The sequence below is a fragment of the Paramisgurnus dabryanus genome, chromosome 24, assembly GCF_030506205.2.
Source record: "Paramisgurnus dabryanus chromosome 24, PD_genome_1.1, whole genome shotgun sequence".
NCBI classification, from domain to species: domain Eukaryota; kingdom Metazoa; phylum Chordata; class Actinopteri; order Cypriniformes; family Cobitidae; genus Paramisgurnus; species Paramisgurnus dabryanus.
The window spans coordinates 15,708,148-15,733,529 of NC_133360.1; the positions used below are offsets into that span (position 1 = coordinate 15,708,148).

The 25,382-nt window shown below is 38.7% G+C and overlaps 1 protein-coding gene across 5 annotated transcripts in view; it reads left to right on the forward strand.

Annotated features, from left to right (window-relative positions):
• Positions 1 to 25,382, forward strand: part of tle2a (TLE family member 2, transcriptional corepressor a) — a 38,548-nt gene that overhangs the window by 5,347 nt on the left and 7,819 nt on the right. Inside the window, exons 2-8 of one of the 5 annotated variants that reach the window (XM_065246773.2) lie at positions 1,073 to 1,233; positions 14,081 to 14,144; positions 15,984 to 16,028; positions 21,187 to 21,249; positions 21,728 to 21,832; positions 24,864 to 25,077; positions 25,289 to 25,305. In XM_065246773.2, coding sequence (XP_065102845.1) covers positions 1,073 to 1,233; positions 14,081 to 14,144; positions 15,984 to 16,028; positions 21,187 to 21,249; positions 21,728 to 21,832; positions 24,864 to 25,077; positions 25,289 to 25,305 — 669 coding nt within the window. Of the gene's footprint in view, positions 1 to 1,072; positions 1,234 to 14,080; positions 14,145 to 15,983; positions 16,029 to 21,186; positions 21,250 to 21,727; positions 21,833 to 24,863; positions 25,078 to 25,242; positions 25,306 to 25,382 lie in introns of all 5 variants that reach the window. The other 4 variants (XM_065246757.2, XM_065246765.2, XM_065246789.2 and 1 more) reach the window with 4 other exon arrangements.

Sequence of the window (25,382 nt, forward strand, 5' to 3'; positions counted from 1 at the left end):
CCCTTTTACCCACAGACACCCCTACCCTCATTTGATACTTTTAGCTACATATATCCCCTATTCATTTAAGACAAGATTTAAGCTTAAAAGCTTTAATTTTTCACATTAACTCTTGGCTAGGTCAAGGTTTTTCCCATGTCGATGTGGGTCACACACGCTCATACCCTATGACACTTTACCGATGGTTAGTTGCATTTGGCAGTAAATGCAACAACCGTCAAAACCAAATGCTTCGTACTAATTGAAGTAATAGGCAGTTTCACATTTGATTAATCATATCCCTATTAGTGCTCCTCTCCTTTAGCTCATTAAAAGAACTGCAAGAACCTCAACAAGGTACAATCGCAAGTAACCTTCATCGACTGAGATGCTTCAGGATGGATAGATGGACGGACAGGTCCTACTATATGGCACATAGGCTTTTGTCTGCCTGTCTGTCTATGTTACCCTAAGGCCAAGCTCCTCTAATTGCTGGAGCCAGTGGGATTCGGTTGGCTTGGCGGGGTCCCTCGCTGTTGGGGTGGTCCTTCTTGTACCCTCTTCTAATCCATGAGTAATTTTAAACAAATGTCTTAATTTTAGCACCGAGCCTGGTCCTCACCCTAATCCACCCCCATCCTTAGCACACCCACAACCATAGTAATATAGACATGCATCTGTCTGTAATGCTTTATCCCTTTACAATGGAGCCTATGTCATGGAACTACCCCAACCCCCATCCTCTCTGATTCTTTCATAGCTTTCTCTTTCTCATTCTGGGGAGCTTGTCTTTCATCAATGTCCTTCATTTCTGCTATATGCACAGCAATCTCTGTCTTGCACAGTGACACAGCCCTCTATGCAAAGTGCTGCTCAAACCATGTTCGCAGTAAATGATTCTCATCAGTACTAGGATTGTCTGATTTTGCAGAATGCCTTACTTGGCAAATTTCTTGAGATTTATTACTAGTGTCAAAATTGTTCTAAACTGCAAGGTCTTGCATCAGAAGTGGCAGCCCTTTGCTTTTTAACTGATTGCGGTTAATGTTTTAAGGAAGTTGGTAGATGTTAACCCTACCTCATTTTTTTGCAGGCACCTCTGCAGCCACCCCCTGGGTCATCGGCGTCGGCTGCTGCAGCAGCAGCTGCGGCCGCTGCAGCATCGGGGTCAACCCAACCTCTAAAACTCACCTACCCTGAGACCCTGGATCGTATAAAAGAGGAGTTCCAGTTTTTGCAGACCCAGTATCATAGGTACAACCCTTTTAGCGATGCATACACTCATTAAGATCTAGGATGTCCAATGTCAATATTATCCAAAGGTATTTTTAAACTATTAATCAGTTCACCCATGGGAGGACGTCTTTGCAGAATTCCTGATGCAATGTATTAGTAGGAAGAAACCTGGGAAGATGGGTTAAATGTCAAGTGTTTTTAACCCAGGCAGAGCCCTGGTGGAAAATCCAAGTCATAATAATTTAAGCTTGGATTTAGAGATTTTATTTTGGTGAAAACTGGTATATCGGCTCTAACCAGCTCAAAAACGTGTTTAACTGGTTACTGTTAGAAAATCCAGGCAGTTTAAGCTGGGAAGGCTATGAAATGTTCTTAGTATGCGGTGGAATTGCTTTTCTCGGTTTTCGAATGAAGGGGCCACCACTTTCTCAAAATGCACACTTGCACACACATGCACCTTTGATTCAGTAGGTTTGTATTTGATGTGCACTCTGAGGCTCAGGAATGTGGCCAGACCAGGCATGACCTGCATGTGATTTTTTTTTTTTTTGGTAGGTCCTGGCATCTACTTCAGTAGTCCATGCCCCCGCTGCACATCCGTGCACCCCTCCTTATTCTGGCATGCCTTCACACAGCTCTAGCTTTGATTCCGCACTCCAGAATCTGCAAATCCACAGAGTCTTCACATTCCTATTGTTTGGTCTCCTCTGTTCCCGCCTTCAGAGTTTGGTTAAATAAGCTTAGAAATCCTCTGTACAAACAGGGTTCAGTCCTTCTTATGGCAACATCTACTGCCTGTAGCGTCATGGATGCATTTGCTCATAATCTTCCCCTGAAGCCAACAGCTAAGCAGTTCCTTACCAGATAAAGTTTATATAACCAAATAAACGTTAAATATTATTTTAGTTATTAATTTATTCTTGGCTGGTGCGTAAAACAAAAACAAATTGGCTCAAGTCTAATGCAGAGGGCCAAACACCTGTACGCTCCTTGTTATCAAATTAGTATAGGAGCCATTTGTTGGATGCATTACCATTACGTAATTTTAACAAATTCAGACTTCGCTCTAGATACTGTATGTTTAACTGAATTGCATTTCCGGAGATTATGTGTAATTGAATCACAATTCAGTATACAGTAGTAAAGTAATGTAATCTTAGAGAGTTACTTTCTAGTCATCCTGGGAAGTTTCTTCTTGAGGTTAATGCGGAAATCGTATCTGCACTGTGCGTGCCTTCAATTGATTTTTAGTCTGAATAAAATAAATGTGTTAGGCAATTTCATATTCAATTTCCTTACGCGTACAGGAAGCTTTGAGTGCTAAAGCAGCACATGTAGAGCAAAGGATGCACATGAGCTATTGAAGCATGATGGGAAATTTAGTTTGGCGCAAGCCAATTTATGATCAATACAGCTTAGCTTTTGCATGTATCTATAATTGACATGCACCAAACTGGGAATGTCTGCAGGGATCCCACGGGTCCTTGAAATTCTTGAAAGTTTGTGAATCTGGGGGAAAAAATTCTAGGCCCACATAGATACAGGTCATTGAAAGTGCTTGAATCTATTTTATGAAAGAAGTTTTCTGGAAAAAATCCATATTATTTCCTGTAGTGTAGGATAATATCATATAAATTCTAGAATTTTTAAGCACACGTTAAACTGTTCGCTTTAAATGCTTATATCTTCTGTATGCGAATGTTGATTCATACCAAAATGCTTTTTTGCATAGTTGTGTTTGACACATGAAAACGTCTCTGTTACGTATGTAACTGTTGTTCCCTGAGAAGGGAACGCGGTGTCTCCCTTGCCATACTTCCTGCATCCCTGTAACGCCGTCCGTGGCAATATTTCAGATAGAAATATACTTCCTGGCTCCCGCATCACCCTGTCTTTGTCTTTAAGCCTCACCATTGGTTGAATTTGATATACACATTTAGACGCACTTACCCCTGGAGGCGTCCTTAAAGTGCCACCGCAGTGACGCAGTGTGAGTTCCCTCGAATAGGAACTGTAACAATGTATCTTAAAAGGTAACACGATGTAACCTTGCTCTCACTCGAAATGTGTCCCCACATTAAGTCCTTGAATTTGAGTGTATTGGACCTGGAAAGTCCTTGAAAGGTCCTTGAATTTGAAGTTTACTAAGGTGTGGGAACCCTGTGTCTGGGCTTGAAGGAAATCCAGTGTCCCACTGGCAATCATATATGCACACTTGCCTCCTTATCAAACATTTTGATATAGCAATAGGTGGTTAACAGCTTGACTATTAAATTTGTTGCTAAACAAAGCAAGCAAAAAAGTTTGAGATGTCAAAGTTTAGGCCTTCTTGGGGTCGCAGCAATTCTCATAAGCCGGTCACATTCCCCGGTTGAACATGGCAGGCACACAGGGTGTGCTTTCTGCTCCAGCCGGCATTTTATTTTTGACCAATCACATTTCCTGTGCACACACACACGCATATAATTGTGGGACATGATAATGAAGGTATCTAAGGACAGGAGTCAGGAAGTAAAGCAAACATTGGATTTGGACATGCCTTGATGCCTTCCTGCCTTGGAATGATGCTTCCAAAGGCAGCTTTTGGATGCAGCCAGGGTGTACCAGACAGGCACAGACAGCTTTTAGCTATACACGGTGTGGCTTAGATTTTAATTTTAGTTCTCGTAATTTGTGTCTGGAGGCTGATTGATGTTGGATTAAAGGATAGGAAAGAGATTTGGCAAGATGGTTCAGGGTGAGGTGTGTTTGGGTGTGTGTGGCTGCTGTGCTGTGAGAAACACACTTAGACCGAGGTCAAGTTACAGAGTATGGTCCGGCAGGAAATACGAACCGGGCAGGAACTGTATAACAAAGAAAGCAGGCTCATATGGTGTGAGCATGCCGAGTCGCACATGTTCTGCGCATGCCTTGTGTGCGTGTTTGCCAGCGTGTGTTTAGGTTTGGGGTTTTCTGTGTAAAAGGTCTCTAATCAGCAGACAGAAGGGCTTTAGACCGGAGGTTCTCATTACAGCAGTTCTTGTTTTTCCCTGCCCTTTCCAAACCCGTTCCATGAGCACACGTACCTTGCAAATGTCCTCCCTGTTCTTCAGACAACCAACCCACAGGCAGCCACCCGCACACAAACAACAGTACCAATGCCCATTATATCTTCTTTACTCCTCCATAACAGTCTTTTTAGTGGATTTTAGGCATCTTTATGATGAAGTCTGGGGTTTGTGGCTTATGTCTGCTGTGGTGGATCCGTGTCTCTGTGTGTGGCCTGGCATTCCCCTGTTGAGCGTGTGTGTATTCAAGCGCATGTGTTTGTGGTAGGTGGTTTGGGTTGTAATTGCACTTTAATGTTGGTGTGTGTCTGACAGAGTTTTTTTTGGCTGGAATGTTTACTGTATATGTGTGTGTATTGATGATTAGACGGCTTGCACCATGTAGAATGGGCTTGTTTGACACAGATATGTTTTGTATACTTTGTGTGTGGCCATGTTTAGAGTATCATACTACTGCTTTTATTGCTTTTATTTTTTTTTTATAATTATTTTTTTGGGCCATTTTGCCTTTATTGATATACAGTAGATTTTTGAGACGAGAGGAAAGTAGAGGGTGGAGAGAGGGGTATGGGATCGGCAAAGGACCTCGAGCCGGGATTCGAACTCGGGTCGCCGGAAGTGCGTTTGCACCATATGTCGGAGCGCTGCCCACTACACCATCGGCTCCGACGCTTTTATTGCTTTTATTACTTTGAGTACTGCTGTACTATTTCTGAACTATATAGTGTGTACTATACTGTGAATGCTGCTTGAAACACTCTATCCCACAATGCAATGTGCTCAACTTGACCTTACATTTTCAGGTTGGCAAATAATCCAAAAATAGTACGGGTGCACGATTTCGATTTTAATTCAATTTTAAATAGAAATCGATCGAAATTAAGTCACAAACTTCGAATTAAAAAATGGAATCGTTGATGCTGCCACGCCCCCATGTCATGTCCGGTCAGCTTGCAAAGCGAAAAAAAAAAACACATGTTGAGTGCTGCGAGTCAACCTCCTCTTACTTTGCTAGCTACAGCCAGTTAAAAGATAGCATTGCAGATGCAAGAGACACCACGCAAGCTGCTCTTTACATGGGAAACAACAAACAGCACGCGCCTCCCGCCTTTAGCTTAACTCAATCAGAGCAGAACGGCGTCTGTGACAGGACCGGTCATTTCTCTGAACTGAGATCTGTTTAAGATTCACAACAACTTATTTCAGTTGCTTAAAAGTTATTAAAACAGCATTTAAATGTGACATATTGGGGTATAGTCTCACAATCTCATCTGACGGTAATAAAAGCATGTTTAAAAGGTGCAAAGTACTGACAGATGTTCATCTGACAGGAAGTTTCGTTTTATGAGGTATGTTCGTGTACCATATTTTCCACTGGCAGCAGGACTAACATGGCAGGGCATTTCCGGGTTCAAGGTTAGATATTCTATTTCATAAAAGTCTAGTCTAAAATGGCATAGCAACCTGTTCTTTAAAAAAAGTAAAAAATGAGAATTGAATCAAACTAGATGTTTAACTAGACTGTCAAGAGTTGGGATATTTACCCATAATTGAATGCTTACCTATAATTAGAGTACTTGGCCCTTATAAGAGACTTCTCTCTAGGGTTGTGACAATAGACAAAAGTATTGTGTATCGACAATCGTCAGATATATAGCCAATAGCAGGCTTTCATGACGATAGTTGGCGATGGTTATTATTATCATCATAATTTCACATTAACATGCATTGCATGTAATGCACATGATTCAGACTCTTCCTTGCATGTGAGCTTGTAATGCGCACAGCTTTGACATTTCCTTGCACTAGAGAGGTTGTTAGGAGCGTGGGGGTTTAAAACCAGCGAGTGTGGTGTTCCCACTCTCTAGCATGGAGGAAATTTTAGAGCGCCTGGACTTAATGACGCGCTTGGATAGTGTTGCCCTTGCTTCTTTTTGTCCACCAATCAAGTGACTTGTCATAAATGAGTAAAAAATGAACAAATAGCATATTTTCGGACTATAAGATGATCCGGAGTATAAGTCGCATCAATCAAAAATTCGTCATGAAGACGGAAAACGTATAGTCCACTGCGATATACGTTGCTATATAGGTCGCCTTTATTTAGAAAATTATTTCACAAAATCCAAGCCAAAAAACAGAGATTTAATCTGGAAAGGCAAGTTATTCAACTGAACAATAGCACACAGAACAGCAGGCTGAATAGATGTCCTTACATCAACGTAACATTATCAGTTATTTATACGATACACAATAGCATACAGAACATACCTGGAAGGCTGAGTAGGCTAAATGAACAGAACAAGCCAACGATCATTAAGTTCGCAGGCTCGTCATTCCACATCACTGAATCCATTGAATTACATAAATACAGGAGCAGCATATAGGGGACTCTTGTGGCTGAAGACTGTAATGTTGTCTCTTGGTTCATATGTCAAAATTAAAGGGCCGGTGAATTTGGCGATTTTAATGCTTTATAATAAGTAATACGCTATTTTGTAACATGGATTAGTGGCTCTCTGGAGAAAAGCTTCGTTTGAAGGGGCGGGCCGCATTGAAGACCTGGACGTAAACGCCCACTGCTATGATTGGACAGCTTCATTCCCCGTCATTACATGTGGGGAATTTTTTAAAAACATTAATGTGTACAAATAGCAGCCGAACACATATATGTTTGACACACAAAAGATTCTGGGTGCTAAATATGATATACATAAATGACAACACGTATAGTAAAGTATAAACACAACTTTAAACTCAACGTGACTAAATTACCGTAAACAACACAGTAAGCGCGCATCCAAATCTAAACTGCGGCTGATAAATCCTTCCTCATCACTAACTTTATATATTTCTATCGTTATATTACAGATGTATTGTTAGGTGTTGTAGATACACGTAACGTTACATACCACAGTTATATGAGCTAAAAAAAGCTTTGTTGAATGTTGGACCGTTCAAAACGCAACTTGCCTAAAATTACCTTATACAACACAGTAAGCGGGCATCAGAATCTAAATTGCGGCTGGTAAGTCCTTCCTCATCACTAACTTTGTATATTTCTATCGTTATATTACAGATGTATTTTTAAAGGTTCTCTAAGCGAATTCACGCGTTTTAGACAATAAAACATTTTTTGTTACATACAGCACACATCTCCTCACTATCTGCTTGCTACCTGACAGCTGATCAAACTGTAAAAAAACGCGATCTCTGTAAACAGCCCAGGCTCTACAAACTTCAATGTACACACAGTGGCCAAACCTGCACCACGAAACAAAACAAAATTTTACAGCCAATAAATGCCAAGAAGGATTTGGGGGTGGGGGTTGGTCGCGTTCACGAAAGCACGGAAGGGAGGGGGAGGAGTTAGCTACGCTCCATTTGTTTGAAAACAGTTCAAATATCAATAACAAGTGATGATGAACATATTCGCTTAGAGAGCCTTTAAGTGTTGTACCTTTATTAATCGTTTCCATAGTTACTCTATCATAACAGATCACCGTGTCAAAATTAAAGTCTCTCAAAATTATTTAAAAGTAATTTTGGTAACATTTGGCAATCTTTAAAGACATGCTTACTGATTGTTGAGACACGTGTGTCACGCGAAGCTGTGGGCGGGGCTACAAAAGTGGTCGTTGTATTTGGATTCGGGGAGGTGCTTCAGTTCTACTTTGACGTCATATTTCTCCGAATTCCACAGTCGGCTGTAATACTGGCTTGGTGTCAAAAACTGTTATATTTCAGTAGCACGGATGTTTTCAGTTCTTAACTCACCCTCATGCTGTGCCAGATGTATATGACTTCAGATAAATTCAAATATGGCAGCACGTTGATAACTTGTACTGCATTGGTTCTTGCATGTCTCATAACGAAACATGCAAATAACAACTAGCCCCGAGAGCAATGCGATTCAAAGTTATCAATGTACCGCCATATTTGAAGTAGGCCTTAAAAATATTGGTTTAGAAGCTGACATTGCAATGTTTTGTTTTTCTGCATTGTATATTTCAGTGTTTCCCAATCTTTGTCCTCAAGGACCCCGTTCCAGAATGTTTTAGATGCCTCCTTATTTAACACACCTGATATAACTCATCAGCTTGTAAGGCAGATATGTTAACCATTCTGGAAGAAGGCTGATGAGTTCAATCAGGTGTTTTAAATTAGGAGACATCTAAAACTTTCTGGGAGGTGGTACTCGAGGACTAGGATTAGGGAGCACTGGTATATTTGATAGATATAATTGTCTCACACTGTATTCACAGGATTCTGATAAAATTTTACTGAAAGTGCTCTTTTGGTAAGGGAGTGAGGAGCTGTAGCTCATTTGCATTGAAATGTACAGACATGAAAACATGCGTTTGCTCCCCAAATAGGGGCATTTGGACATGCTATAATCAATGATATGTAGTGTATTTTGAGCTGAAACTTCAGACACATTCTGGTCACAACTGAGATTTATCTTGTAAAAATGTGCATAATAGATGCCCTTTAAAATGCAAGATAACTTTGATGTCTCTCACAGAGTATACTTGCAAAGTAACAAGGTCGTGTGACGGCACTATTTATTGCATATTGCTTGCACGGTTTCTTCAAAAATATAGCACGCTTCACTATATACCATGTGTACTTCGCAGTAAGCAGAATACCGTATGCTAGTTATTAATTCCGAACACAGCCGGTGCCACAAATGCAAATTTGTCGTAAAGGCAAAATCTTCATCAATCCTTTCTCAGGCAGTAATGGGGTTTAATTTAGCTCTGAACTGGACTATTTCACTAAGTAATCACTGAGTGTGTGCGCACGCTTTAAGCAGAGAGATGAAAAAGCACTAAGAGAAGACTGAAGACACAAGGGCTTTTACTAATGAGCCGCAGGCATGGCAAATGAAGACGAGATCTGTGAGGAAGTGTCCTCACTTCCTCTAATTGGACTGATGCTACTTGGCGTCAAACTGAATATTTGCTTTTTATTCCGACGCTTCACTTTGAGGCGTCGTTACGAATTCGCTCTGTGTCGCGTGAGATGATTAAAAGTGCAGTTAGCGTGCGTTTACATATTGAAGTGATGCTGCTTGGCTGACAGAACTGTTGGCCTGCTGATTTGTTGCCCGGTTCGATTATTTGTCAGAACGACCTGTCTTCCCTTATTTATAGCTTTACTAATTTTTACTAAAGTAGTAAACTAACAATTTGTTATATGGCTATATAATACAACTCTACTTTACAACTATACAACTCTAGGCTAGTTGCACAGAGATATATTAAAATAAAGTACATTGATGGTGTCTTCTTTATAAAAAAAAAAAACATGATCACTGCAGTTTTCATAGGAATATACAGTACTGTGCAAAAGTCTTAGGTCACCATGCCAGAATTAGATTTGTTGTTTTTGCAATGTTATAGTGCTCATATATAATTGTTTCTCAGTCTCTTTAATAGAATACATACAGAAAATACAGGAAATGTGTATATAGTATTAAAAACTGTAATAAAAACTGATGTGTCAAGTTTTTAGGGTTAACTCCCCTTCCACTTGAGCAATAGCAGGAAACTGCAGGATTTCTTAAACCTAAATAAAATTAAACCCTAATTTTTTTAAAGAAATTCGTCTTTTTACTTCATTCTGCTCAAAAACGCTCAAGATGTGTTTAGTGCCAAGAGAGATCACACTTAACACTGACGATGCCTAAAGTAAACATTTAATCCTGAAATTAATCCTTTTTTTTTTTTTTTACATATTTTCAGTATTTTCTGTTTGTATCTTAATAAAATAAATATGGATGGACATTAAAACTTCTAAAACAACAAGTCTGGTGGTGGTGGCCTAAGACTTTTCCACAGTACTGTAACCGTAATTACATAAATGCCAATTCTTTAATATTTAGTTAATGAAAATGCCATAGTATTGGCATTAAAGGGACAGTTCACAGAAAAATATGACATAATTTTTCACCTTCAAATTGTTTCAAACTTGTATAAATTTGTTTGTTCTGCTTTAACAAATGAATATATAAAAAAGTTAATAAACAAACAGATCCGGGTCGGAGCCAATGGTGTTGTTGGCAGTGCTCCAACATGTGGTGCTTTCACACTTTCGGCGACTCAAATTCGATTCCCGACTCGTGGTCATTTGCCGATCCCATACCCCTGTCTTCTCCTTGTAATTTTATGTCCTCTCCTAAACTCACTGTTAAATAAAAAAGGCAAAAAATATAACTTAAAAATTCTGGGGCACCATTCACCTCCATATTATTATATTTTCCTACTATGGACGTCAATGGTGCCCCAGATTTGCTTGATTACAAACATTGTTCAAAATATCTTCATTTGTATTTAGCAGAACAAATCATTTTAATAAACTAGTTTATAAGTTAGGAACAACTCAAGGGTGAGTAAATGACAGAATTTTAATTTTTCTGTAAACTATTCCTTAAAGAAGCCAATATCATTTGCTGTACTATAGTACAACCACAGTGCTTTTTGTAAGTTTGCAGGTATTTTTACTACTATAAAATCATGATTCTACATTTTTTGCAAACTTTTTCGTCTTTTGCACTACTATGCTTATGGTATTTGGTCATAATATGAGTCTTCTGGATTTTTTCCACTCGATTTATCTTTCTCAAGTGAAATTTATTAGTCCAGTCACTTAGAGTATTAGCGTTCCTCACCGCAATAATCCACCCAATTTGAGTTGTCATTCATACAGCAGGTTTAATACTTCGGATTATGGATTTTCAAACTCCTGACAATATTTACAGTGAATAGAGATGATTGTAAGAAGCTTTTATATTCTTTGTCACTGTTATTGCGTAGTCACAGTCAGAGCAGGGTAACTACTATGGCTAAAATAGTAATGTTTGTAAGAGGTGATAAAAGGAGTCAAGTCACCTTTTGTTTAGTCTGGATTGTGGGTCACGCAGTCCCTTTGGTTATTTTGATATTGAAAAACTTGATTGGGTTGCAAAAATGAAAAGTTTGGTAACCCCTGGTTTAGTGCATATCATGGCAGCGTGTTTGCATTTAACAGATTTGACCTTTTGAGGCTAAATTGCACATTAGCCTTGATTTACCTTTGCAAATTCACTCCGGCGTCGTGGCACACTGAACTCTCTGCACCCTTTCACATGGGAGACTAGAATATAAATGATTGCGTTTATATGTATGCATATGTAAGCCAGGAAACAGATCCAGCATCTTTCTCCAATGAACCTGACAATCGTTGGAGCCGTCATCATGCCATTTTCTTCAAATACCTCCACGATTTTCCACAAGGGAGCGATGTCTTTGCCGCATCGCATAATTGAGGCCAACTCGTTCAGGCGGGAGGGGAAATAAATAAGCAAAGACAGTCTCTGCAAAAAGCGCACCGATAGATTTGTCAGTTCTCGGAAACGATGCGACGGGGGTGACTTTTGCAGCGAGGCAATTCCAGCGTAATAAATTCTACCGGGGGAATGAATTTAATCCTCCCCGGCTCCCTCTTTCACTTCCCGCAACCTCCCAGCACCCCACGCCCATCATCTTTTTTTCCCGCCTTTCCGTGCTCTTCCTCACTCGCTGTGATAAATGAGTCAATTATCGACGGTTGTGCGCAGTCGGTGAAGGAGAGCGGATGTGCCGTTATTACCTGTTGCGGCGCGGTAATGTTGCAGTATTAATCATATTCTAATTTTCCCAGGCCTTCCCGCGTGCTCGCATAAATCTGACGCCTGCAAACAAGTCAGTGTGTGTGAAGTGTTGAAATACAGCCAGAAGATGAAAGTGTGTGTGTGTGCTATGTGCTTGCATGCTGTTTGAACTATAGAGAAATGATCGTAGTGCTAGTCTGACAAATGTAATCTTTTGAAAACCCAGCTAAGGTCATTTTTTTGTTGATTTACTGTTTTCTTAATAAAATCATCCTGCATATTGTAAATAACATTCATATAATATCTTTAATATTGACTTAGACTTGGATACTATTTAAAGGATTAGATAAATCCAGATTATTTACTCACCACAATGTCATCCAAAATGTTGATGTCTTTCTTTGTTCAGTTGTGAAGAAATTGTTTTTTGAGGAAAACATTGCAGGATTTTTCTCATTTTAATGGACTTTAATGGAACCCAATACTTTACACTTAACTCAACACTTAACAGTTTTTTTCAATGGAGTTTTAAAGGACTCTAAACGATTTCAAACGAGGCATAAGGGTCTTATCTTGTCATTTTTGACAAGAAAAATAACAAATATGCACTTTTAAACCACAACTTCTCTTCTTCCTCCGGCTGTGTGACGAGCCAGCGCGACCTCACGTAATTGCGTAGTGACGTCGAAAGGTCACGTGTAGCATATACAAAATGCACATTTGTGGACCATTTTAAACAATAAACTGACACAAAGACATTAATTAGTATCAGTTGACATACAACAACGTCGAAACGGTCCTCTTTCTCCACACTTGTAAAACTGGGGCGTAGTTTCATCATCCGTGACCTCTTGACGTGATGCCGTTTTGCGTGGGGTCGCGCTAGCGCATCACAGAACCGGATATAGACGAGAAGTTGTGGTTTAAAAGTGCATCTTTTTGTGACAATTATTTCGCTAGATAAGACCCTTATGCCTCGTTTGGGATCGTTTAGAGTCCTTTGAAACTCCCTTGAAAAAACTGTTAAGTATTAAATGTTGGGCTCTATTTAAGTCCATTAAAATGAGAAAAATCCTGGAATGCTTTCCTCAAAAAACATAATTTCCTCTCGACTGAACAAAGAAAGACATCAACATTTTGGATGACATGGTGGTGAGTAAATTATCTGGATTTTTTTAAGAAAATTGACTAATCCTTTAATATTGACTTAGTTCAATGTGAACTCAATGAATGAAACTTCAGGCTCACATATGTCCGTCTGTGTCCTACACATTTTACCCATCAGCACAATTTTTGGATGGTGAGAAGATCAGATATGTCTGTCAGCATTATAACATGATGTCTTATTCGATAAAAGAAATCAATAAAACTTGGATGGAAAATATTTTGGTTTTATTTTATGCTGTAGTGATAAAATGATGCACCACTGGTCCTGCCTGCTCCAGTGTGCAACTTAAAGGGATAGTTCACTCAAAAATGAAAATTTGGTCATTTTTTCATCTCCATGTTGTTCTAAATATGTATGAATTTATTTTTTCTGATAAACACAAAATAAATTATTTTGAGAAATGATGGAAAGCACATAGCGTATTGTAACAATTGACTTCCATAGTAGGAAAAACAAATATGATGGAATTCAATGGGTACCATCAACTGTGTGCTTACCATCATTTATCAAAATATCTTCTTTATCATTCATCACAATACTTTCCTACTATGGAAGTCAATGGTTACAGTAAGCGGTGTGCTTACCATCATTTATTAAAATATTTTCTTTTGTGTTCATCAGAAAAAAGACATTAATTCAGGTTTAGAACAACATGAGGATAGGAAAATTATGACAATTTTAATTTTGGGGTGAACTATCCCTTTAATTCACAATATTTGCAGGACAAAAGTAAAGCGCCAAGCTGTCATTCTGAAATCTTTCGTGTTTACATCGAGTTAATCTGGACCTCAAAAATACAAATCTAATCGAAGAGGCTTGCTTTAATAAAACCGTCAGACTATCTTCTGAATCCTTCACCACAAATTATGTAAACCAGTCCTGTGAGAAATAGCTTTAGCATTCATTCAAATTGGCTTGACACAAATAAAACCTGATACAGCATGTCTGAGTTAAATCCAACAAAATCTCTTTCCAGCAATCCAAAAAATTCTCTCTCTCTTTTTCTCTCTCTCACAGTCTGAAGTTGGAGTGTGAAAAGCTGGCCACGGAGAAGACAGAAATACAGAGACATTATGTCATGGTAAGACAAACACACACACAAACTTTGTTTCGCGTCAGGCATCGGATGCTGCACACATCCGAAAATCAAACGTCTTCAGAAGTTGTTCAAACAGTGCTTGCCCATCACTGAAGATGATTTTTGTGCCATGTGCCCTAGTGCCCACAGATATGGCAGCTATGTGTGCCTGGCATGCCATTTGCTCTTGGCAGACGGCTTAACCCTTTTTCTCTGGCCGTTTTCACTCTCGTTTTTTTCTTCTTGGCTCATAATTTTTTTAGTGTCGGAGTCGCCTAGCAACACCGTGGGCTCTTGGCAGAGCTGGTGAATACAACAGGCAGCTGTCAGGATGGCTTCTTTCATTGCCAGGGTCTTTCTATCCCTCCGTCTCTTGTTTTGGCCCTTTTATCTGTTTTTTTTTCTTTTGCTGTCCACTGAAATTTTTAATATTTAGCACACAGCTGACCAAACTAGTTTCAAAGAAAGAGTCCACCTTAAAATTCTGCAATTATTTATTCAACCCCTATGTTCTTCCAAACTTGCACGCTGTTATTTTTTATGTGAAACGCAATCATGTTTGAAGAATCAATATGCAGCTTTTTTCATTTAACAGCAGTTTATAGTAACCAGGAGCTGTCAAGCTTTTAAAAAGCGGTCAGTGTGAGTCTCACGCTATATTTCAGCCATGTGCGGTGAGCCGACTGTTATGCTTGCAGATGTTTGCGTCCTAATTTTCTTAATCTTTCCTTTTTAGATTAAGTTCTTTTTTCTTTTTTGTGAATTCCTAATATGTATTTCTCAAAGTAAAAGTACACAATTTTTATGAAATTAGGTATTAAATAAATTTTAATATGCAATATAAAAAGAATACACCGTATGATGATGCTTTAGATGGTGTATTGAGCATTTTTAAGTAAAGTAAGTTTACTTAAAATACTCAAGTAGTGTCCGCCTCTGCACTACATGTTGTGTGTGTGTGTGTGTGTGTGTGTGTGTGTGTGTGTGTATATATGGTTGTGGGTGTGACCATTAAAAAAACTGCATAACATTTTCTGTTAAGGGGATGGTTTACCCAAAAATGAAATTTACCCCATGATTTACTCACCCTCAAGCCATCCTCGGTGTATATGATTTATCTTTTTTCAGACGAACACAGTCGGAGTTATATTAGAAAATGTCCTGGCTGTTCCAAGCTTTATAATAGTAGTAAATGGTGCTTCTGATTTGAAACCCCAAAAAAGTCGATCCATCCTTCACAGAAGTAATCTACACGGCTCCAGGGGGTTAATAAAGATTAATGATGGGTGGATCAATAGATATCTGTGTATAGATATAAATAGACCTGTATAGATGATGGGTGGCTAGATAGATAGATGGATGGATGGATGGATAGATCGATCCAAGCTTTATTATGATAGTAAATGGTGCTTCTGATTTGTAACCCAAAAAAGTCCATTCATACTTCACAGAAGTAATCCACGCAGCTGGGGGGGGGGGTTAATAAAGGCCTTCTGAGGGCAATCAATGCAATTTTATAAGAAAAATATAAATACTTAAAATTTTGTAAACCGATGCACGTTCACGAGAGAGTGCTATTCCAGTGTAAGAGACGTAGTTTGGAGTTCAAGGTTGGCTTTATTGCTTTGTTCAGCTTTTCAAACTTCAGCCCAATGTTTTAACATGATTCACCTTCACTTTAATCAGTGCTAAAGATTCAATTGGGGCAAGATCTGCTTTTTCTAACATGCTTTGCGACTTCAAAATGAGCTAATAATTTAAAATAATGCGACTATAAAAAAACGTCGTTTTCAATATATGCCTCACTTAATGCACACGTTTAATGATTTCTTTCTTTTTCAGTACTACGAAATGTCCTACGGCCTCAACATCGAAATGCACAAACAGGTAAGACTGCCGTTTTTCAGCAATTATACATAAATAAATTCTACTTTTTGCTTTTTAAACAGCTTTTGTTTTAGCTGACCTCACCAATCTCTCTTGCATTACCAACCACTTCTTATAACGGCTGTTTTATGCCGTCCCACCCTACTTTCGTTTGTATTGCGTCACACAGTAGTTTCAGTGTGGATTGACTAATCCTAATGTTATTTCATCCCTTATCAGGTCACAATATTAAAGATTAATTAAAACATACTTATTTTTTAAACTTGTGCTGATAGTGATGTTATTATTTCTGTCTCGGGTGAAGTTTTGTGGAGCTCATAACTGAAATTCGATTACTTAAAGTCGGAAAGTTGTTTTCTCATGTTTTTATAAAACATGATATTATTATATTATTATATTTGCGTCGAAATTCTCTTAGGTCCGACCCATGGCACTTGTTTTAAAATGAATCTGCAAGCAAACTAATTAGATCTACAAACATCCCATGTGCAGCACACACTTCAGCTTTAAATACACACACCGGTGTCTAAAAGTAGCTAGCTGTGACTTTCTTGCTCTCCTTCCTCATAAATTGTGTCTGCTACTGCATCTGCATTTCGCTCGCTCGCTCTCTCGTGCAGATGTCAGGTCAGTTTAAATTAGGTCACTGCTCTCCAAGGTCTGTTCTCTTTCTCCATTTCAATTGCACTTCTTTTTCGACATGCTCCACGAATTCTCGTCTCCTAATGTAACCCCCCCCATCCTTTCTTGCATCTCCCATCACTCTGTAATTTTCTTAACTGTGCCTTTCTTTTCTCGCTCTCTCTCTCTCTCTTTCCTCTCACCCTCCTATTTTCCCAGCCTCCCCCACTCTCTCCTCTGAAGATGTCATTTTGTAGTTGCCGTTCTCTAACAAGAAATCATTGTGCTTCCCTGGGGAGGGCTGTGATGGATGGATGTTGGGGGAGGTGGGAATGGGAAGGGGGGCAATTTCTCTTCTCTTGAGGGTTGGGGGGTGTTCACACAACCACTAATTCACTTAAGGGATATTTTGTGGCATACGGCCCACATCCGCACATGCCGGCGTTAGTCCGTTATTCTACCTGCCGGCAAAATAAACAACCACAGGGACAGATGTGTGCATACCATTAGCGTGCATGCCATTAGCCAGGGGAGCTTTTGTTTGGGTAGCTGGTAAATGATTACAACGGTACAGAAATAGATGTATTGCAACCCACTGCCTCCTAAGACGGGCAGATAAACTGAATAGGGCGAGAGCACTGACCTCCAGAAAGGGAGCTCACAGGGGGAGACGCTGCTGCTCATCTCAGCAGATGCGGAGCATGAATATTTTAGGCATTCCCTTTCCTCACTGCGCAACAATTAGCATGAGCCAGATGTGAAGGTGTGAAATATTTACTAGCTTTATTTGTATGTGTAGTGGTAGCAAGAAACACAGGTATAATTGTTTAGTTTATTAAAATATAAGTGATCACGTGTATCTTTCAAAAACCATAATATCACTTAAAGCAACACTATGTAGTTTTTTTACCTTTAAATAATTTCTCTAAAATTATTTCAGTGATAGAACAACTTTTAACTGGACAAACTGTACTGTTGCTGCAACCTGATCAGCAGCCTCCTAACTGCTACAAGCACACACTGAAAGTGGCGGTGGAGGGTAGAGCACACAGCCCCGCCCCTCCCCCTGCCTGCAGAAGAGTGTCTGATACCAGGCACTGTTGCGCTTTTCAACCACATGGGGGAGCTGTAAGTCATTTTTACATGGAAACTACATAGTGTTGCTTTAAAGTAACTATTCAGGCCTGTAACTATACAGTAGTGGCCTAAAGTGATGTCCAGAGAGCATATTTGTACAATATTTGGATTAAAGTATTAAATATGAGGAGTGTGGTACAAAATGGAAAACTCTAGATTTAAAAGTGTAAAAAGTTTTTGGCATAAAGTTAAAAGGTTTAGGGCTGCAACAACTAATCGATAAAAATAAAAAAATCTATTATGAACAATTTAGTGCCTTATTCAGCTATAATAATTTAAAATTCTAATTGAGTAAATTTTTAGGTTTTTATCCAATATTAAGGGCTTGTTATAGTTGTGTGTAGGTGCTACAGTGTAGCCGCAACGGCGTAGGTTCCGCATCGCTTTTCATTTATACTTTTGCGTTGGCGTCCGCATCGACGTGCAAACACACGCGCAGAAGACGCTGGTATGCATTATCCACGCGTGTAACCACAGTATCAGCGCGAGCGTCAATGAAGAAGCAGCTTGGGCAAGTTGACCCACAAACGAAGAGGAAACAGCAACTTGTTGTGTATGATCTGAGAAGACCAGCAATGATGGAAGTAAATAAACGGCGACTTTTGTTGCAGTTTCAGTTTAATCACTCCTCAACCTGACCCATCTTTGTTTTCACCGCCGCAAACGGAAATACCCATGATGCTGTTTTTTTTACCTGATGGGAGGGGTTGTGGTGGACCAATCACAGCACTTGCGTAGTCCGCATAAAAATGACACGCTGTTAAAAATTTTGCAAAGTGCACGTTAGGCTATTCACAGGCTATGTATAACCTACGGCGTAGAGCTTATGCAAGACTATAAATCGGGCTTTAGTCGGGGAAAAATAATTGTCCGATTAATCGATTGACACATTAATCGTTTGTTACAGCCCTAGGTTTTGGCAAAAAGTCAAGTGTATAGTACAGTGTATCAGGAAATATGGGTTTTATTCTAAAAAAAAAAATGTAAAAAAAAATTTAATAATTAACATTTTGTTGATCTCCTCTGTTGTTTTTAATTACAGCAGTCATTTCCTGGTCTTGATTCGATAAGCTTTGTACATGTGGTGTTTTTTTATGCTAAGCCTTCTTAAATTTCCAAAGCTGATCAAAGCTTAGCTTCAGTTTACACTCTAAGCATAACAATGCAACATGCATACAAAATGTTTATATTTTATATATCATTAATGTCTAAATAACAAGTTGCATGAAATAAATTCTGATGTGAGGAAAAAAATAATTTCTGGTTTGAGAATTGTTGGAATCAATTCATCTATTTAAGATGCAGAATAGGACATTCTAAAATTACACATGATTTTTTTTACTCTCAGGAGAAAAATCCTCCAAAATGTTCATCTTGTCAGAATTCATTGTCCATTAAACATATCCTTCTAGATTGTATTGCATCTGCCCCTGTGAGAAACCTTTTTTATTCTGTTGATACTTTTGAAAAGGTTTTTAATCAAGTGAATCCAAACAGTTCTAAAATGAAATGAATTTTAAAAATCTTTTCTAGTCTTAGTTCATTTAATTAGACTTTATTTTTCGCCATGAATATAGCCTTAGAAGCTGGTTTGGCGTTTAAAGGAAAAGAAAGAAAGAATATTTTATATATCAATGATATATGTGAATACATTTTTGGCCACTTTTATACACGTAATTATAGTCTTATGCCATGGTCACACTAGACTTTCAGCTTGCAAAATGTTTACCCAGACCCCTGTTTAAAACCATAATTAAGTTTAAACAAAAAGAGAAAGATTTTGCTTAAGAATATTTATTTTATTTGTAAAACAATGTAAAACTTTTTCAAAGATTCAATTGCACGGGCATATCATGTTTGTGAATCCTTTGACTAGTGTTTTTATCTGTGGGTCGTATTGGACTTTTCGTTTCATTTACTTTTAATTATGCACTTTAAACAACTTGCAAGTCTAAACAACTTAATTAACAATATAATTCAACCTAAGTTTTTACGTTTGGACTTGTGATGAGTTGACACAACTTAAAACAAGTTGAAATTGTTTAACTTAATTTGTTTAGTTATAGTAACATAAAAATATATGTTATGATATAATTTTTACAGTGTGTATAAGCAGCAACTAGGGTATTCTCGGTAGATTCTCGGTAAAGAATTGAATCGTCCCGTCATCCTCCCACCGTTCAGGACACATGCGCACCACGGTGCACCGTGTTTGTTTAGACCACACATTTCTAATATAGTTTGGTTAAAAAACAACGCATAAAACTGCTAATGTATGGTTCTGAATAAGCGCTGCGTGAGAGTACATGATTAGCATGAAGTTAACATGAAGCTAGCATGATTAGCATGATGTTAGCATGATTAGCATGAAGCTAGCATGATTTAGCATGAAGTTACCAAGATTTATTATGAAATTGCTTAAATCTAGCATGAAGCTAACATGATTAGCATGAAGCTAACATAATTAACATAAAGCAAGCGTGAAACTAGCATGATTAACCTGTCCAAACAACTCATAGAATTCAAATCTGTTGCCAACCTCACAGTTACTCCTCACGTGTTGGTGTCTGCGTTTGTGTACATGTATGTTTGTGTGGCGCGGACCGTTTAGGGTGGCAAGCGACGGAGAAAAGATGCTAATAGAGGCACCACCAGCTTCATTTATGCATACTGAAGCAGCGATGCTCAAGAAAACATGGACAAAAATGTAAAATTAGCAAATGCCGTATGCTCGAGGCAATACATCTAATATGACGAGTCACTTATTACGCCGTCATCACCAGGTTGATAGCACGCGTTCACAGGTGAGACAGAAACGGCACACATTGCCTTCGTGTTTAAATGTTAACAAACTGATCTTCTTGCGAAAAAACTTGAAGATGGTGGCATAGAATATACAAAGTAACCCAGTGTTCTAAGCTTTTTTTATGTGCATTTTAAAGTTACTGTAAAGTTTGTACATGTAGTATAATAATACAAGTGCTCTTACATGAAAATGTTGATTTTGGCAGAGGTTATAAATGGCTTAGGTTTTTATAAAAACACTAGTCAATGCATTCACAATGAATTGAATCTTTGAAAAGGTTTTACATTATTTACAAGTAAAATAAACATTCTTAAGCAAACTCCTTCTCTGAGTAATCCAAAAGTGTACATTGAACTTGTTGAAAAACAAGCGGTGGGTGGTTGCTTTTTATGATGGTCAGCCTGTTTCTTCCTGTCTAAGTGGGCTGTTTACAGCCGTAAAAAGCTATGTGAACTTTGTTGATAGCTAAAAGTGTGTGAGAGTAGCTTGTAACATTACATACTTCAGCTTTAGTTTTTTCCTTTCAATTTGTTGTAAAGAATGAAATAGTCGTTGCTTTTTTGCATCCCTAATTCTATCTCCATATCTCTGCAGACGGAGATCGCCAAACGGCTGAATGTGATTTGCGCCCAGCTCATTCCATTCCTGTCACAGGAGGTGAGATGAAACCAACACGCATACATGGATAAACATGCTTAGTCCCACAACTACACATCATGAGACTCACACATGCCACATTGCGTTCATACAGTCTGTGATTGATGTAATTCTCTCACTTGTTGCCCACACACACATGGTATCGGTTTATTTCTATCTCACACAGACACTTTTTTTACTTCCTCTTAAATTTCCTCACGTTCTCATTTGTATGCCTCTGGGAAACTTATTGTTAAACTCACTTCCACAAAAAACTCTTACGGATTGTCAGTAGCATTTCCTGACTGACCCTTTCGTTTTAAGTGTGTGTATTCACATAAATGTTAGTGTGTGTGTAAGGGTATCACAAGGTTTACGTACACACACTACAGAAAACTCACACAACACAAAGACGCACTAGGGTGGCCATCTGCCTTTTTTGTTGGTTGTTTATTTATCGTTAACGGACGTTTTTCCTCTTCCACCTCTTCATCCACAGCACCAGCAGCAGGTGGTCCAGGCCATGGAGCGCGCCAAACAGGTGACTATGGGGGAGTTGAATGCATCGATAGGGGTACGTGGACTCCCCCCTCTGCCACCCACAGTGTGTACTTCCATCTTTTCATCCTTTTTGATTTTATTTAACACTTTACTGTTGAGTTTTCATGGCAGTTTTTTGAGCAGGGATATTTGGCTTAAAACGTTTGTGGATGGCAGAGTCAGATTTTTTTGAAATAGTTGTATTTACAAATAGAGAGATTGAAGCACCAGATTGGAGTTTTGGTCCATCACACGTCAAAGCATTGATTAAAGGATTCCTGCTAAGGTAGATCACCTGAGCTTCATTGTCTGTACTCAATGTACCTTTGACAGTCGCATAGATATGTATAGGTACTTATAGATGGATAAGTTGATAGAGATAGATATAAACATAGGCAGATATGGATATACGTAGATAATATATGTAGATAAATATATGTGTAGAGATATAGAGATAACTGTAGACGGATGGATGAATGAATAGATTAATTGTTCGATAGATGATAAGTGGATTGATATATAGCGGTGTATAATTATGGATAGATGGAGATAGCTGTGGACAGATTGAGAGATGGATATATGATAGGTGGATAGATAGATAATGGGTGGATCAATACATGGCTGTGTATGGATAGAAAGATGGATGGGTGGCTAGATAGATAGATAGATGTGTACAGATGTAGATATGCACAGGTGGATAAATGATGGGTGGATCAATAGATATCTGTGGTTAGATATAGATAGATGTGTATAGATGGATAGATGACAGGTGGCTGGGTGGATAGATGACGGGTGGATCAATAGATAGCTGTGTACAGGATATGGATAGGTGGATACATAGATGACGGGTGGATAGATAGATATTTATTTGTATAGATATGGATAGATAGATGATGGGTGGATCAATAGATGGCTGTGTACAGATTTATAGGTTTATATGGATAGGTGGATAGATAGATGAAGGGTGGATAGATGGATGATGGGTGGGTGGATAGATAGATATTTATTTGTATAGATGTAGATGTGTATAGATATGGATAGATAGATGATGGGTGGATCAATAGATGGCTTTTTACAGATATTGATATGGATAGATAGATAGATAGATAGATAGATAGATAGATAGATAGATAGATAGATAGATAGATAGATAGATAGATAGATAGATAGATAGATAGATAGATGTGTATAGATATAGATATGCATAGGTGGATAAATGATGGGTGGATCAATAGATATCTGTGGATAGATATAGATAGATGTGTGTAGATGGATAGATGACGGGTGGATAGATAGATGATGGCTGGATTTATAGATATTTATTTGTATAGATATAGATGTGTATAGATATGGATAGATAGATGATGGGTGGATCAATAGATGGCTTTTTACAGATATTGATATGGATAGGTGTATAGATAAATAGATAGATGATGGGTGGCTAGATAGATAGATGTGTACAGATATAGATATGGATAGGTGGATAAATGATGGGTGGATCAATATATATCTGTGGATAGATACAGATAGATGTGTATAGATATATAGATGATGGGTGGATAGATAGATAGCTGTGTACAGATATAGATATGGATGGATGGGTGGGTGGATATGATGAGTGGATGGATGATGGGTGGATCAATAGATAGCTGTGTACAGGAAATGGATAGGTGGATAGATAGATGACGGGTGGATAGATAGATATTTATTTGTATAGATATAGATAGATAGATGATGGGTGGATCAATAGATGGCTTTTTACAGATATTGATATAGGTAGGTAGGTAGGTAGGTAGGTAGGTAGGTAGGTAGATGGATAGATGGGTGGGTAGATAAATGGGTAGATAGATGGGTATATGGGTGGCTAGATAGATAGATGTGTACAGATATAGATATGGATAGGTGGATAAATGATGGGTGGATCAATAGATATCTGTGGATAGATCTAGATAGATGTGTGTAGATAGATAGATGATGGGTGGGTGGGTGGGTGGATAGATAGCTGTGTACAGATGTAGATATGGATGGATGGGTGGGTGGATATAATGAGTGGATGGATGATGGGTGGATCTATAGATAGCTGTGTACAGGATATGGATAGGTGGATACATAGATGACGGGTGGATAGATAGATATTTATTTGTATAGATATGGATAGATAGATAATGGGTGAATCAATAGATGGCTGTGTACAGATATTGATATGGATAGGTGGATAGATAGATGAAGGGTGGATAGATGGATGATGGGTGGGTGGATAGATGGATATTTATTTGTATAGATGTAGATGTGTATAGATATGAATGTATAGATAGATGATAGAGGGATAAATAAATGATGGGTGGATAGATAGATATCTGTGTATAGATAAATTGATATTTGTGTATAAATAGATAGCTATGTGTAGATATAGAGATAGATAGCTGTGTATAGATATATAGATAGATGTGTATAGATATATAGATAGATAGGTGATGGGTGGATAAATAGATGATGGGTGGATAGATATCTGTGTATAGATACACTGATATCTGTGTATAAATAAATAGATAGCTGTGTATAAATAAAGATACGGGTAGATGTGAAATGGATAGATGGACTGAGGGGGGTATTGGCAGAATGGTTACAATTTTCATATGCCATTTGTTTTTACTTGCTTTCATGTTTTGATTTCTCTCATTGATCACTTGCCAAGTTTCCTTAAGTTTTGGTGAAATTCATTTGATTCATTTAGATTTTTTTTTTAGTTGTGCTCATTAGTGAATACTGCAGCAGTGTTGCTGTAAATCTGGGCTTTAAAGCAAGTCAGCATCAGTGTGAATGCCTCTCTCACTAGCAGAACTCTGGGAACGGGTCATGAATGCATTCCCTTTGTAACAGCTTTTTAGAGCTGTGGTGCAGATCCAAGTCTTAACTCTTGTTGTTTTCTCTCTCTCTCTCTCTCTATCTTTCGTCCCCCATGCTCTTTATTTCCTGTGGGTATCTGTTTCTTCACTGCACTTCAATCTCTCTCTCTCTCTTTAATCTCTTACACGCCCTTCATCTTTTCTCTCTTCTCTGACCCTCCATCCTCCTCTTCCTCTTCTTCCCTCTAGCAACAGCTGCAAGCCCAGCATCTTTCCCAGCATGCAGCTCAAGGCCTGCCTATGGCCCCTCACCCCTCCGGCCTCGCTCACCCGGGTCTGGCTCTGGGAGGAGGCTCTGGGCTACTGGCCCTTTCCGGGGCTCTTGGGGCCCAGCTGGCCTCCAAAGACGAGAGAGCTCATTTGGAGGCCGTGGCAGCGGCCGCCGCAGCTGAACACCACAGAGGTACAACAAATAAAATCATAGTAAAATAACAAGCTGTTTAGAGCAGATTACTAACTGGATTAGATGGTTAACATGAGTGTCCACTACACATTTCTGACTCAAATTATTGTTGTTAATTTTTTGTATGACTGTCATAGTCACATTGTTTGTTTTTTGGTTTGTTTTGACTGGCAACGGGGACGTTTGCCCGCCCTTTCCATGATCCCTTCAGACCGTGAACCTGGACCAGTGAGTATCTGTCTCTCTCTCTCTCTCTCTCTCTCTCTCTCTCTCTCTCTCTCTCTCTCTCTCTCTCTCTCTCTCTC